This window comes from Sycon ciliatum, chromosome 3 (genome assembly GCF_964019385.1).
Source record: "Sycon ciliatum chromosome 3, ocSycCili1.1, whole genome shotgun sequence".
NCBI classification, from domain to species: Eukaryota; Metazoa; Porifera; class Calcarea; order Leucosolenida; family Sycettidae; genus Sycon; species Sycon ciliatum.
The window spans coordinates 2,127,133-2,144,236 of record NC_088645.1 but is presented as its reverse complement, the minus strand read 5'-3'; the positions used below and the strand labels follow the sequence as shown (position 1 = coordinate 2,144,236).

Genomic DNA, 17,104 nt, shown 5'->3' with positions numbered 1-17,104 from the left:
CTGCTGCGCTTCTGCCATCACCCTATCGCCCTCACTGCCGACATCTCGGAGATGTTTCTCCAAGTTGAGCTCCGTGACAATGACCGGAAGTACCACCGGTTCGTCTGGAGTGAGTCTCCTCACCACCCACTCGTATTCTTCGAGTTCTGCCGCATTGTCTTCGGCATGAGAGCGTCCCCGTACTTGGCAGGCCGAGCGCTACAAGCAACGGCGGAGACCTTTGCAGATACTGCCGGTCCCGAGGCGATCAACGCCGTTCGAGACAACTTCTACGTTGACGACCTGTTGATGTCGACAGCTACTGAAGCATCAGCTATAGTTGCCCGAGAGGATCTCCAGGAAATCACCACACGCGGTGGATTCCACCTACGGAAGTGGCTCAGCAATTCACCGGCTGTGCTTAAGTCCATCCCAGTGGCAGACCAAGCCAGCACAAGCAGCGTGATGATCACCAACCGTGAGGAACCATCCACTCTTCACAAGACCCTCGGTGTGGCTTGGAATCCAGTGGACGACCACTTCACCTTCGTGCACCCGGAGCCAGACGCTGTACGATTCACACCGCGTGGCGTTTTGAGTCAGATGTGCCGGCTGTTCGATCCGAGAGGGCAACTATGCCCGTTCACGATCCGTAGCCGTGTCCTGTTCCAAGCCTCCTGTATCCGAGGCACTCGCTGGGACGATCCCCTGGACCACGACCAAGCCGAGGATTGGCGGAAGTGGTTTGCCGAAGTTCCCGACCTGGCGTCGATCCAAGCCAGTCGTTGCTTCACTGACACTGAACCCGGTGAGCTGTCGCTCCACACATTCGCCGATGCCTCAGCGGTAGCGTACGCAGCTGCCACATACGTGCGACATGAACGTCCAGACGGAACCGCCAAGGTAACCCTTGCCCTCGCTAAGGCCAGGCCAGCTCCAATCAGACGCAAGACCATCCCGATGTTGGAGCTGCAGGGAGCAGTTCTTGGTGCGCGCTTGGGTCAGACTGTTGCTGAAGTTCTCAACATCCCACACCCCAAACAGTACTTTTGGACGGATTCAATGAACGTCCTGTACTGGATCAAGTCTCCAAGTAGGAAGTTCAAGGTGGATGTGGGCAACCGTGTCTCTGAGATTCAAGACATCACCAACCCTGGCAACTGGCGACACGTGCGTACCAAGGACAACCCCGCTGACATGCCCAGTCGTGGAATCAGCGCAACACAGCTCGCCACAGACGAAAAATGGTGGAGTGGACCGGCCTTCCTGTCCGAGTCGCCTACTACGTGGCCGTCGAAGCAAATCATCCCTCCGGCGGAGCTTCCAGGGCAATTGAAACATGGAGTTGCCATGGCAGCCATTGGCAGATCGCAGTCCTGTCGCCTACACCCCGACAACTATTCTTCCTGGCAACGCCTGGTGAGGGTAACAGCTTGGTGCCGTCGCTTCATCAATAATGCGAGACGTCACACTGCCCCACCGCCGCCGGGGACATCTCCTGAGAAATCTGTGACCATTCCTGGGAAGCGCGCTATTGATGTCGCAGAGCTCACCGTCCAGGAACTACAGCAGGCGAAGTACCTCTGGATCAGCACTGCACAGAGGGAGGCCTACGAGAGCACGTATGCTGATGTGAAAGCTGGCAAACCACTGTCGGCGTCATCACCATTGCGGAAACTGCAGCCAGCCATGGACAAGACAACTGGTGTCCCAGTGATGAAGGTGCACGGACGGCTTCGTACAGCCCATCATCTGCCAACAGGTGTCCGTTCACCCGTCATCCTGCCAAGAAGCCATCGAGTGACGTGGCTCATCATCGCAGCAGCAGACGCAGACGCTCACCATGCTGCCGGAAGCAACCACCTGCTCTCAAACCTTGCTGGAGAATACTGGATTGTCAAAGGAAAGGCTGCAGTGAAAGAGCATCGAAATAAATGTGTCCTCTGCCGTAAACGCAACCAGAAGACTGCAACCCCACCCATGGCACCGCTACCGAACTTCCGAACATCACCCCCGCTACAACCGTTCTCGAGAGTCGGAGTTGACTATGCCGGCCCGTTCTTCACGCGACAAGGACGGGGCCGTGCCCAGCTGAAGCGATGGGTGTGCATCTTCACGTGCCTCCAGAGCAGGGCGTGCCACATTGAGCTAGTGTACTCCTTGGACACCGACGGCTTCCTCCTGGCCCTCAGCCGGTTCATAAAGAGGCGTGGCGTGCCGCAAGAGATGCTGTCGGACAATGGCTCCAACTTTGTTGCTGCGGATAAAGCTCTGAAGGACGCCGTCCAGTCCCTCGATAGTTCCCGGATTGCTGGAGAGTTGACTGGCCAGAACATCAAGTGGCGTTTCAACCCGCCAAGAGCACCTCATTTCGGTGGGGTGTTCGAGGTCGTCGTGAAGTCAATGAAAAGGGTCCTACAGCATGTGCTGTACAAGGCAGACCTCTCGGATGAGGAGCTGCATACGGCGCTGGTACACGCGGAGGGTCTCATCAACAGTCGACCATTAACCGTCATCTCCTCTGATTCGAATGATCTTCGGCCCCTGACGCCACAGCACTTCCTCGTGGGCCACGCAGACGCCACACTGGCCGCTGAGCTGGGTGTCCAGCCAGCAGACACGGTCCATCCTCGTCGCCGCTGGATGTACGTGCAACGCATTGTCGCGGAGGTCTGGGCACGATGGGTGAAGGAGATCGTACCGAAGCTCAATGTGCAAGTGAAGTGGTTTCAGCAGCAGCGGAACGTCGAAGTTGGTGACATCGTCATGGTCATGGACGACAATGTCCCACGAGCACATTGGCCACTCGCTAGAATTACGGCAACCTACCCTGGTAAGGATGACGTTGTCCGTGTGGTGGGGGTCAACATCCAGGGCAAGGTCTTAAAACGGCCAGTCCATCGACTAGTTCCACTTGAAGTCGAAGGTGCCACTGGTGAATGAGTAAGACGGAGTGTCACAGATAGAATCACTCATGACAATAGCAGCCAATGTAACAGTAGTGGTGTCGCATAACTTACAATGCTTCTCCATCATCTTTCCTATTTTCTTTTGGTTTGCTATACTGTTGTTTGGGTCTCACTCATATTGCATGATAGCATATTCGTTCGAGAGGGAGGAATGTTAGATTTGTATGCGCATCAGTGCACTCGCTATACATGATTGTCTGATGTATTGTTGTAGTTCTTTGTGCATGTTCTTTGTCTACTATGATTGATTGCATGGTCAGCTACCCCGGCGTGGGAACGCAGTCATCCGTGATGTTTCATGATTGTACTATGCATGAAGTACTAGTACGCATGCGTGTTACGCTTCTCGTTGTTCTTCCTTCATTGTGTTTTGCCCCTTTTAGTTGTGTGTTGGAGTCTCCTGTGAGAGATTAGTTTTGATCAGTGCACTTGTTATTGGTTCAGCTTGGCATGTTTTGGTCCTTTTCCATGATAATACATAATAAACGAATTAGCAGTTGCCTTAGTGTTTTGAAGGTAACAAGCCAATTGAATCACCTTTCCAAGATTCCTTTTAAAATTCTCTGCCCTCCGTCGAGGAGACCCAAGTTTTCAGAAGTGAACAAGTGCAAGAAGTGTATACATGTGTGTGCATGCAGTGGCGTAGGAAGCTGGTTTAGTTTGGGAGGGGGGGGGGGGACTTCCAGCCACTGACCTGGTCATATACTGGTGTGGTCGTACCGGTAATCCTTCTACAGAAAGTTGTAATTGTTCAAGTATTTCACTCTTCATCACTGGACATGGGAAAACCTAGTGCAGTCTGTATCGGCTATAGCGTACCCTTTTGATTTCCGTGATTTTATCACTATAACCGATGCATCACTATATGCGTGCGATCGATTTTTTTGATCGACACCTGAAAAGCAAGGAAATACTTCCAGCATGGCGTTTTGACAAATGAGCATGCTGCATAGTTGACGTCAGTGCCCGCATTTCCGTAAAAAAATTCTGGTATGTGCATGTACATGTATCACTATGAAAATAAGCAACGTGAAGAAAGTAAAAAAATAGGGCCTTTGATATTATTGCTACATGTATTTTAAAGTTATCACTATAGCCGATAATAATACAGTGTGTTATGCATGTTTTGATTCTTTTGTTGCCATCATAATATCCGATATATCATTACATCCGATAATATTGGTTATAGTGATATTTTTACTGGATAAAATACGTTCAAACGACCCACGTGCCCTTTGCTAGGTTACGACCAATCAGCAGCCTCGGAGAGCGGGCTTTGATATTCCATCAAAGCCCGCTGTCATTGACAACCTGTATGAGAAAACCATCAAAGCCCGCTGCCATTGGCAGCTGTACGACAAAACCATCAAAGCCCTGATCATGCCCAATCTCAGTCTTTTCAAGGTGATCTGGCTATAAGAACAAGAAACCGATAGGGGTGGTGGTCGGGGATGCGGTGGCTCTCAACTTGTGGAGTTGGAAATCTAGCTCCAGCACCGCAGAGCTCTCAGCAGTATGCAGCTTGAGCAAGGCGTGTATGGTCGAAGTGAAAATACTTCCGTGACTCTTCAGCCACGTCTGGCTCTTGACACGTAGTCCTGAGAAATTTCTCACAAAACAGGTTTTTCGTCCACTCACATTACTTTCCCTTTGCTGTAATCTCTGTGTAAAACTTACGAACGGGACGAAAACGACGTGCACTTTAGACTTCAGGCTGCTCTGAAACCCCAAACGAAAGGCCGACATTGTCCATACTCGAGATCACCCAAAGAATGAAGTGAGTTTGATTCAAAATCAAAAAAATGTTGCGGATCGTCTGAAGCATATTCAAGCGAGGTACAGTTGGGCTTGATAACTGATCAAAGCCCTCGGGCCCAGCCCTTGGGCCTACGGCCCTCGGGCTGGATCCTTGGGCTTTGATCAGCCATCAAGCCCTCTGTACCTCGCTTGATTATCTACTTTTGCTTTTGATATTTCGTACCAATATCATTGTAGCCGATATATTCTTATATCCGGTCACTCTACTAGTACTCGAATCTGGACAAGAACAATGAAAGTCCTGTGCATGTATGTTGAATACAAGAGATTGCATGCAGCGACCACTGGATAAGTAGCTCTGACTGACAGCCTGGTCAATGTCCAAGGAGAAATTTATCTGAAGGCGAAATGTATCCGTAATGGTGAATTAGAGGCAACCTTAGAGCAAAACTTACTGGTAAGGACAGTGAGATAAGTTTACGTTAAAGAACCCCCCCGATTTTCAGCTATTACAAACAAAAACCCCGGACTCATCACATGCCAGTGATAAAATCCTGCGACTAGGAGTAGCATGCTCCGTTCATAACGAACTTTCCACGATAGTGAAGGTGCAAGCCTCAGGCTCAGTTTCTCTATGAACATGTTGAAATGTATTACCACTGTTCAGTCGTACCTTGCTCTCCGACAAGTAACAGTAAGTCTTGAAGTAAGTCTCAAAAACCTCTCCTGGAGAGTGGTTTTATCCAGAAAGCTGCGATATAGCAATGAGAAGAACTGACTCTGACTGAAGCAAAGTACTGCCGCCTTTCCCATTTCGAAGAAAACCGCCCACGGAAAACAACGCTTTTAAATTAGCAGCTACGATTCAAAGACGACCAAGCCAGGATCTATCGATCATGCTTCACGCCGGTGGCACTCGCTTCTACTTGAAGTATTCTAGATGTCATCCAGTGTAGACTTTCTAAGCCTAGCGCCTGTCAAGTACACTGTACAGTGCTGGGCAAAGAGAAATCCAACCTCATGAATAAATTAGCGTTGCTGGGCACTACACTGCCCTAGCACTACACATACTGGTCTGTGCGCTACACTGCCCTAACACTACACATACTTGTCTGTACACTACACTGCCCTAACACTACACATACTGGTCTATGCACTACACTGCCCTAGCACTACACATGCTGGTCTGTGCACTACACTGCCCTCACACTACACATACTGGTCTGTGCACTACACTGCCCTAATACTACACATACTGGTCTGTGCACTACACTGCCCTAACACTACACATACTGGTCTGTGCACCACACTGCCCTAACACTACACATACTGGTCTGGGCACTACACTGCCCTAACACTACACATACTGGTCTGTGCACTACACTGCACTAACACTACACATACTGGTCTGTGCACTACACTACCCTAACACTACACATACTGGTCTGTGCACTACACTGCCCTAACACTACACATACTGGTCTGTGCACTACACTGCCCTAACACTACACATACTGGTCTGTGCACTACACTGCCCTAACACTACACATACTGGTCTGTGCACTACACTGCCCTAACACTACACATACTGGTCTGTGCACTACACTGCCCTAACACTACACATACTGGTCTGTGCACTACACTGCCCTAACACTACACATACTGGTCTGTGCACTACACTGCCCTAACACTACACATACTGGTCTGTGCACTACACTGCCCTAACACTACACATACTGGTCTGTGCACTACACTGCCCTAACACTACACATCCTGGTCTGTGCACTACACTGCCCTAACACTACACATACTGGTCTGTGCACTCGAACGCGGCGATACTCTATTCATGAGGTTGGATTTCTCTGCGGGTCAGCACTGTACACCCGGCGCCCCCCCCCCCTTGCCCCCCCCCCCCCACTTCCTACGCCACTGGCATGTGTGTGTGTGTGTGTGTATGTGTGTGTGTGCATGCGAGTGTGTCTCATATGGTGCAGTTCTAAGTGCAGTCAATTTCCAATCGAGAGGTGGCGGGTTCGATTCCTGAAGATTATGGTCACACACGTCTTTCTTCTTTTTCTCAGACTCCTCTTGACTTTTCTTTCATTCTGCTGCGTGGTAACAACCAGTGCATGCCGGAGTATGCGGTGTGATGTTTGTGTGGGATAGAAATGAGAAAAAAAGATCAAAAGGTAGGGGATTCACCAGCCCGAAAAAGCCACTTTAAATATTTGTGTGGTTTAGACCAGGCTGAATAGCGGAGTTAAAATCTTCAGCCTTGCAAGCTATTGAATGGTGCAGTCCCAGTACAAGTTGCTATGGCTTCTGCTGTATTCATCGCTTTCATGACCTCCAGCGTCAAAAGGCCAAAAGGTCAAAAAGGCAAGTGTTTGTGTATCTGTGTGTATATGTGTGTGTATATATGTGTGTGTGTGTGTGTGTGTGTGTGTTTGTGTCTGTGTGTACGTGTGTGTCTGTGTGTGTGTGTCTCTGTGTGTGTGTGTGTGTGTGTGTGTGCACGAGTGAGAGAGCATGCGTGTGTCTGAGTTTGTATGAATATGGGTATGGGGTGTGTGTGTCTGTATGTGTGTGTCTGTGTGTGTCTGTGTGTGTCTGTGTGCACACGTGGGGGAGCATGCGTGTGTCTGGGTATGTCTGGGTATGTGTATGGTGTGTGTGTGTGGGTGTGTGATTGTGCCTATTTGCATGATCTACATGTAGGTGTTTGAGAAAGGAGGAAGGCAGTTGAACAAGTTTGGTACTAAAGGAAGTGGACCAGGACAGTTCAACCAACTATGGGGTATTATCTCGTCCAACGGCAGATTGCTGGTTGTGGATTCCAGCAACCACCGTATCCAGGTTAGGCTATTGTTCTAAGAGGATGTCCATGGCATAATATGTGTGTGTGTATATGTGTGTGTGTGTGTATGTGTGTTTATGAGGGTGAGTTTATGTGCCTTTTTGTGTGTGTATATATTCTTGGTTGGAGAAAAGAAATTCAGCACACGAATCACAGAAGCCATACAGTTTCGAGTCTTTCGACTAGGCCTTTCGTAACATTACTTTTCAAGTCGAATACAATGGTGATAAGCAAGCTAGCAAGCATGTCCTTATAGCCAGCACTTTGCCGGTCAGAACATTAACAAAATAGCATTTTAAAAGATAGCGATTGTGATGCCAACTACATGTTTACCGGTCAGAGCATTGACCAAATAGCACTTTAAGAGATAGCGTTAGTAGCACCAAACCACCTAGTGAAAATAATTAATTTTACTAGTATCCAGGCCCTGGCCTGGAGATCTGCAACTATAATCAGCTTCTACTTTGCAACACTAACGGATTAGTCCCCTTTGTCGATTGATGGATCAATCGGTAGATTCGGCTCTGTTTTTCTTTCCTTTCTTTCTTGTTTTGAATTGTACGTTGAACTCATTGGATTTCTTTGTATTCTGTATCTCGTTATCGTTATATTTCCCTCTAGCCCTCTCGCTTAGGATGAGCTTTCTTTTTTATGGCAGCTTAAGCGAAGGCTATATACCTGCTTTATGCAGGTTGATGCCAACGCGAACAAGCAAAATAATAATAATAAATAATAATAGTATCAAACAACACTAGGGACCACAGTACTACAATGGCAAAACAGTGACAACTTTTGCACATACTTCTTTTGCACATCCAGTTCTAATATACACATGGCACTCATTGCAAACAGGGCACTCCTTGTCACTTTACCACTCAAGCACGTGTGTGCTCAACAAATCTCACCTTGCTGTTCTGGAGGCAGTGTACATCGCAAAGCTGAAGCCTGAACTGTGTGTGCAATAGAAGCATGTGCAAAAGTTGTCACTGTTTTGACATTGTAGTACTGTGGTCCCCATTGTTGTTTGATACCAGTGTTAGGTACCTCCTCCCGTACCTTTTCTAGCGAGCCTGCATGCACTTGCGTACTCACCTTTTGTCTCCTTTTGTTCCGTTGGCCTGGGTAGCTACTTGCGCGCCCGTATTTGCCATAGCTACCCAGGCCCTTTATCTTGCCGTTCAGACTTGCTCTCCTTTCTCACTGGTCAATAATTACCATGTAGTCGTTTCGTTCGTCTTGGTCTCTTGTCTCGTCGTCTATAATAAATGTCGTTCCCCCAACCTACCTGTTCCCATTGTAATGTCTGGATAATGTGTCGTCAGTCGTCCTTTTCCCGATTCAACATTGGCGCCCAACGTGGGGCTCGAACCCACGACCCTGAGATTAAGAGTCTCATGCTCTACCGACTGAGTATATTCATTGTTTCACTATCTAGTTGACATCACTAGCGCTGTCTTCTAAAGTGCTATTTGGTCAATACTCTGGCTGCCAAATATGAGGTGCAGTGGCGGGTTTAGGTGGATCGGGGGTGGGGGGGGGGGGCGCACGCCCTCCCCCCCACGCCCCTCCCCCTCCCCAAAAACAGTTCGACCTTGGTTTGAAATAAACACCAGACTGCTGCATGCACAGGCGGTAGACTCTACACGGTGGGAAGCAGCTTCCAAAAGCAGCTGCACTGAGCGTTGGTGTGTAGCGGTGCACTGCAGATGAAACGATCCACTCTGCACCATGTCTACACTTTTGGTCAGATTCCAGGACACGCTCGATGCGTCTTGAGAAAGGCGTGCAGTGATGTGCATAATGTAGCACTACCCAAGCGGGACTTGGGATCTTCAAGCGCCTCCTTCTGCAACATTGTACAACGGTGTTTTGAGGATGATCCCCCAATGATTCGAATCTTGATTTAGTTGACTTGAGAGCTTTTCTGCGAAGTCTTAGCCACATCCATGGACTAAAATATGCCAAGCTCTGGCCTGCAGAGCCTGGATGGATTTTCTTGCGACGGCGTAATTCCTGTTCCAACAGGAAACCGTGGGAGTGATCAAGTCGTTGCAAGTTCAACAGATGACTTGCACAAAGATTGTCTGGGTTCGAGATGGGGCTAGTGGACCTTCTGACTCTCACTTCCTGACCTTTTGACTTTAAGTTTGATACTTTCGCCTTTTGCCTGACGAACGCTGAGCTAGTTTTTTGGCTAGAGTTGTTTTGATTTGGCTTCTATCGTCATGCAGACGCGCTGCTGCGCTTCTCAATGCACCAGCAGACGAGATATGGAACTGAGGCTCCCATTCCATACATTCCTTTCCGAACCGGGAATGCAAAGAAATTGATTCATGCCATATCGAGATGAACTTAAATGAGGTGATTGATGTAAAAAAAAAAAGGAAATTATCGTATCCGTTCCCGAAGGGAACTCACGACGGCCGCTAACACCCGATAAACTAAAATGAGGTGATTGATGTAGTGTACAAGTAACATGACAGATGATTGTACAATAATTATGTAGTAACTAAGCATGAGATACTGTAGTCTGTAGCCTAGTGTACGTCTGGAAGAAATACCTGTCATGTAATAATTTGTAATCGGTTGGATAGCTAGCAGTGTGACGTACATCGTTACAGTCATGTGCACCATGTCATCTCTACCCCCCCCCCTCCCCCTCCCCCCTCCCCACCCCCTCAGCCAAATCCTGGACACGCCACTGTAGTTGGCGCCACTAGCGTTATCTTTTAAAGTGCTATCTTGTCAATGCTCTGACCGCCAAAGTGCCAGTAATAAGGACATACCGTAATGTCGCGTATAAAAGCAGGTGCTTAGGGCCGTATAAGCTGGGGTTCAAACCATGCTTTTATCCAAGTTATGCTTCTCTTCAAAATATGCTTCTACGTCAACATCAAAGTCACAGTTCGTCAGTCCGGTCATCACGCGATAATATGCCAGATTTGAGAATACACGATAACGAAATACAAAATGCAAAAATATGGCAGGGCGATATTTGAGATGTAAAAGTCTATTCAGATTTGCAATTAGGACATCCAAATCAAGTCAAAATCAAGTCAAAATCAAGTCAAAATCAAGTCAAAATCAAGTTGACGGTATTAAAAAGCAATGAACATGGCGAGGTAAGGAGTTCACAACAATTTTGCTCGTGCAAAGACTGAAATCTGCCAGCAACAAACCAAAACAAAGATTTGCAAAGCCAGGGTGGAAATTTACACTTAAAGTACTACAACAAGATCATCATCGCTATCGGCAGTCTCCATGGTGACATCAGCTACTTCAAGATGAGCAGTTGCAGCAGATTCTTCAGTCAAGAGAGAGTCGGCAGTCGCAGCTGATACAGCGGTTGCAGCAGAGTCGACATCATTGTCGTCGTCTTCACTGGAGGTGGCGCCAGCAGCACCGTCATAAAGCAGCCACTTCACCAAGAACATTGGCCTCTTGGTCAAGCTGATCTTCGAACTCTTCCACAACATTGGCTGGCTGCAGCTTTTCGGGCGGCAATGAGAAAAGCTCTTCAAGACGTTCTCGGCCATCACGAGTGGGACGGCCTTCCTTGAAGCAGGACACCTGGTCAACAGTGGCGCCAGGAACCTGTCCGCAGCAGGTGAAGTAGTTCTTGATGAGGTGCGGTGACAGGGAACGCCATGACTTCACGATGATGTCACACAGCTCCGACTTCGTAGTGGCACGGATGTTGCATGCAGCAGTGTAAGTTTTGTCACCTGTTGCCAGCCATTGATCATACAAGTCCCGGATGCTGCTCTTGAAGGGCTTGTTCGAGCTGACATCCGGGGCTTGGACAAGCGCTTTGCATCCACCAGGGATCACAGCACTCCGGATGCATTTTTGGCGCCTCTCTGCAGTGACGGAGTCGGTAAGATGGCAGCGATAAGAATCCCACACTAGAAGCCTCTTTCCCAAGGCCATGGAATCCATCACTCTCTGACGCCAATCAATTGTCAACTCTTTGTTAACCCTTTAGAGCCTAAATTATTTCAGGAGACGCATGAAATTCACAAACTCACATTTTCATCTGACTGTAATTTCGATATCCTTTGGAGTATTCCAACAATATCGGGCTCTATGGAAAGCTCTCTCCAAGACGAACACAGCCATACCCAGTTCGCAATTGATAGAGTCGTAGGAGTAACGCCGCAGCGCGATCCGAGCGCTCCAATGCCAGACCTGCGAGCGCGGTACTAAATTCTCCGCCATTTCAACAATATCGATCGCAGAACGGTCAATTTTTTTGCAGGAGAGACCTTCAAAATGCAGCTTGAAAATGACGTATGCCAGTCGTGCACTAGCGAGTCAGGGAAAATCCCTTGCTGGCGTTTCAAATTTTACGCCGCGCGAGCCGACTTGCCCACGCGAATCCATCCATTGTCAGAGAATGCTACTACGATGTCCCGCCGGGCCTTCAGCTCCCTGTCCTCTGCCGTCTTGCCCTTGCCTTTGAAGAGGACAAAGGGCAGCCGCTTTGCACCAGACGCAGATGCCGTCAGTGCCACAGTGACATTTTGCTTGTCATGCCTTGTGAGGCCATGCTGATTGTCCTAGCGCCATTTTCGTTGACTGTCCGGTTGCTAGTCACATCAAACCAAACGGCAGTCTCATCCATGGCAAAGATGTTGGCAGGGTTTAGATCGTTGTTGTCGGCGAACAGCTTCCTGACAAACACAAGGAAGTTCGTCAAATTGGGGATCAGATCAGCAGGAGTTCATTCTTGTTATTAGTTGAAGATGCTCAATGAAATTCCTACACCTTCCAGCACTTACACTGAACGGTTCCTGTCCTCTTTGCTCGTCGTGAATCCGCTTAGCCATTGCCTGGACCGACTTCCGCGTCACTCGTCGACATTGCTAGCGCTCCGCGACGATCCATCCGTACAGCTCATCTTCAAGGTCACACAAAAGCAACGTTTTGCAACCGCCGACTAGGCGTGCTCGTGCACAACCACAACAGGTTGTGGATTGTTCTATTCCCTTTAGACTGGCCTCCTTCTGTTTCCAGCGACGAACCATGCTCTCATTCACACTGCGGAAGTGACTAGCAGCACTGCAGGACGTTTCCTTCGCGGACTTGATGAAAGCCAGCTTGAAAGTATGGCTGTAGTTTTTTTCTCTTTCCTGTCGTCGGTGTCGGCATCTTTGCAGCTGTTGTCAGTGAATCCTCGAAGGAAGAATTAGGATCGACTGCTAGGATTGAAGCAATTTTATTCTCCCTGGCTAGCCATGACTGTGACCGTACGGAGAATCGGTATTGCAACAACAACTGCGCAGCGGTTTCATTCTACAACGTTGCATGAAGTGTTGCGTGCCCTATGCTGTGTTGCACTCACGATCATGTCCGCGACCACCAAGAAGTCTTCCATGATGGTACACTGTAGGTCTGCAGTGTGGATAGTCTACTGCTCTGGCATGTGTCCAGGTTTGTTGGAAAGATACACAGTGCTATGCAGTGTACTACTACTAGAGTAGACTGTAGTTTACGGGGCCCATGCCCAGTGAACTACAGTCTACACTAGTGCAGTGCGTGACACGAATCGACAGACTGCGACAGTGCAGTGCGCGCGCACTATAAATGCACTGCACTGCACTGTCACACATGACTTGTACTGTACATGTGCAGTACTTGCACGTGTACTCTGCAGTCTGCCGTACGCAGCCTGCAGTTGTATGGTGTTTCTAGTTGCAACTTTTTCGTCTCGAATAGAAGCAGGGCATCTATTCAAATCGTGCTTCTCTGTCACGGCGCGGTTCGAAAAATCGGCTTTTATTCGAGTCATGCTTTTATACACGACATACGGTACTTGCTACCTTGTTAATTGTATTCCACTTGAAAAGTAATGGCACGAATGGCCTAGTCAGAACTATATGGCAACTGTGCTTCGTGTGTTGATTATATATGTGTGTTTACATGTGTATGATCCGTTGTGAGGGTGTCTATGAGTGCGTGTGTGTGTGTGTGTGTGCGTGTATGTGTGTGTGTGGGTGTATGTATGTGTGTACGTGTGTGTATGTTTGTGTATGCGCGTGCATGGTGAGTGCATGAAAGTAACTAATTACTTGACTAATTCACACGTAACATGTATGTATGAAAGGAAAGAATCGTGTCAGGAATACCTACTGTAACTACTGCTGTAATGGAATGTTACTGGGCAACTGTTTGGACTGGTGTCTACAAGTATCACGTGATCATGTGTAGTTTGAAAATAAACCTAACACTACTAGTTCTATCAGGAATGCAGAGTTGCAGACATGATACATTGGTGATGGCCGGCTCTACGGTATTCAGCTTTCCCACCAGATTTTGCTACGTGTATTGAACCTGGGTCTGCTGTTGAGGGAAAGCTCTCTGCTGTCCGCTATTTACAATTAGAAGTGCACTGCTCTTTTCCCGCTTGTGCTTCCCTGATGATTCATTTGATGCCGGTTGTTGTGAATAGTCTTCATGTTGTCCGTGACCATGGAGGTCCCGTCCGTGACCTCTACGAGTTCCCCTTTTGGCCTATTTAATCTGTGTGGCGCTGTGTCCTCACGGGCTGTGTACGGACCGCGCACAGACTGCGCAGGTTGCGCCACAGCACACATACGCATATTGTACGCATTCTTGTTTCTTCTACGCCTTCTTCCTGAGACTCTCAATGAGTAAGAACAACTCGACCTTTGTGTGTTGTATACGTGGGACGTACAGAGAGATATTGAAACAGCCTATCGTCCCCTAGCGTCTGCATAAAAAATCCGACGACAATTGGCGCCCAATGTGGGGCTCGAAGCTGACGATGAGATTGAGTCTCATGCTCCACCGACTTAGACAACAAAGACAATATCAATCTGTGAGCTGCTAGTCACTTGAATATCAACAGCTTTGCCCAGTGTGTAGAGTTCAAAGTGTGAGTGATCGTGCTCCATTCAATCCAAGTCTAACACTCAGAGTTTATGGCGAGAAATTATGCTCCATTCAACCCAGGCCTGACACAGATGTTGATATTATTATTAATTAGCACTTCCGCGTTCAAGTCGGTGGATCCATTAGGTCCACCCACAGGTTCGCTCGTGCCGGATAGATTAAACCAAGGGGATAATGATTTGATGATGTTGAGCTACGTGATAAAGAATAGTTTCCAAAAAGAAACACTCGGTGTGACAAGGGTAAAGACTGCACGTAAGGCAGTGACTAAATAGTCATGCATGTGGAGATAGCACTGAACAGTGCTATGCATGTAGTAATAATTCCGATTTGATAGCAACACCATATTTGCAGTTCATCGTTTAATGTACCACAACAAACCTATGTTCCAAGGACATGACCTGTTTTGTTACCTGGATCCGTGGCATACCCACGCTGTCCAGACCCTACCATGGTTAAGTGCATTTCATGCTCCAGGACTCTATAGCTGCAGCCATAGTATGCATGTGTGGGTGGGTGTCTTTGTTTGTGTGTGTCGGTGTTTGTGTTTGTTTGTGTATAATATACTAGTAATGTATTATGTGGGTGTGTGCGTGCGTGCGCGCGTGCGCGCGCGTGCGTGCGTGTGAGTAGTATTATAGTAATAATTATAATAATAATGCAGAGTAATGGGTGCACACAGCTGCTCCGTGCTACCACTCAAACTATGCTGCTATGATTGCTAGCGCTTTTACTGCATGCTCATGCTTTGCTGCTGGCTACGGTCACGTGCACTGTACATCACGGTAACCATGTCGACCAAACATCATTGTGCATGCACACATGCCATGGTACTCTATGCGACGTGGCATTCTACTTGTTATTCAACGTGACACTCAACCAAGCATTCATTTGTGCGTGTCGCTCCACGTAAGCGGCGTGGGTCGCGGCACTTGATGTGGCATGCTAAAGTTTGCCTAGTTATATTTCGATCCGTTCTGCGTGTGGATCACTCTTGTCAGATCATTGTGTTTCAACGGGTTGTCTTTTCTCTAGTCCTCATCCTTGTTGTCTCGAACCATGGCTGCCTTAAGGTCAAAGATATTTGCGCCATGACGGTTTCACGCCTCCCCAGTGAACTGGATGCTTCGGGCAGGAAATCTGCCCTTGTGGATCACCTGATTCAGGCCTGTGAATCTACTCCGAGCGCGGCGAGTGGGGCAGGCAGCTGAGAACGCAAATTGTTGGCACCGTTTGCGCCAGCAGCGCCGTTTGATTTGAAATCCGCAGATGTTTGAGAGAAACGGAGTCACAACTCACAACGCTTTACCAGGTACAGGCTTGCCTTTGGCCTCTATTTGCAGCCAGAGTTAGCGCAAGTCCACTCGTCTACGCTCTAGTAGGCTATGTCGGTATGGGTGACGGGGCTGACAACCTACTCACCAATTCTGTTTTCACCAGTCCCAGTCCAGGACGCGATCTTTGTGTCCCAGCACGCGCTGATCACTATGGAAGGAAACGAAATCTGGTCCGGAAGCAGACAAGATTCCCTCAGAGATCGCAGCAGCTGGGAATCCATTTATGGATATTATCTCGTGCTGGTACGTGGTACTTGTTTCGTTCCGTTTAGCCGAAGGTATGATTTAAAACAACTTAACGAAAATGATTCGTCGTCGCCTCTTTGCAGTAGTTGCCGATACATCCTTGTCGGAGAGATTACAACTAGATCTGTCACTCCCTCTGAGTCTCGATAGAGCTCTGACCCAAGCTCGCAAGAAGGAAACTGTTGACCAGCAACAACCTTGTTGGTCAAAGTTCTGCACCGTCAGACCGCTGTACAACTTCACACAAAGTAAGTAATAGTTACTAGTTTAGTGTACATAGCATGGTTTGAACAACGACATCACTCACACTCTCTGTGTTCGTGAGTCATATGCACTGCCACTGGCGCTGCATACACGCACTGACTGACTAGTCGTCGTGTCTCTGATCGTCAGGATGCTATACTGTACTACTACGTTACCACTGGCAATCTCACTGAGTCACTGAGGTGGTGTGTAACATCCAGCCCATGGCCCAGTGCCCAGTGCAGTGCAACTGCCATCCTGCCACTTCAACTGCTCATGTTTTGCAGCACAGACAGTATACTGTACACAGTGGTCATTCCTACTTTAGTCTGCACCCACTGACCCAGGCACAGCCCTAACCCTGGCATCAAGCAATCAATTACATCATTGTACTAGTAGGTCTACCCGTCATTGCCAGCAACAATCCTTGTTTTGTCAAAGTCAGTTCTGCAACCTCAGGCTGTGCAACTCCACACCAAGTCACTAGTACAGTGGACATATCATTCTGTGAACAGCTGCATCACTGTGTTTGTGAGTCATGTGCACTGGTCCTCTGAGCTGATTGCACAGTGCCTTAGCCATGTATAGTCATCTTCTTGCTGATCACAACCATCTTGTGGCAGTGTGAAACCAGTTACATCCAACCCAGTGCAGTGCACCTTTCAATCCTGTCACTTCTACTGCTCATGCGTTGCAGTACCATACACACAGTGGTCATCCCATCTTTAGTCTGCACCTAGGCACAGCCCTAGCCCGGGCATCAATCAATCTAGTACTACTACTAGTCGGTCTACCTGTCA

The 17,104-nt window shown here is 48.3% G+C and overlaps 1 protein-coding gene across 1 annotated transcript in view; it reads left to right on the top strand.

The window, feature by feature from the left end:
* LOC135811209 (tripartite motif-containing protein 2-like) overlaps nucleotides 1-17,104 on the top strand; it is a 166,953-nt gene that overhangs the window by 126,319 nt on the left and 23,530 nt on the right. The window contains exon 9 of the mRNA XM_065324402.1: nucleotides 7,425-7,562. Within this exon, the coding sequence (XP_065180474.1) occupies nucleotides 7,425-7,562 (138 nt within the window). The remainder of the gene's footprint in view (nucleotides 1-7,424; nucleotides 7,563-17,104) is intronic.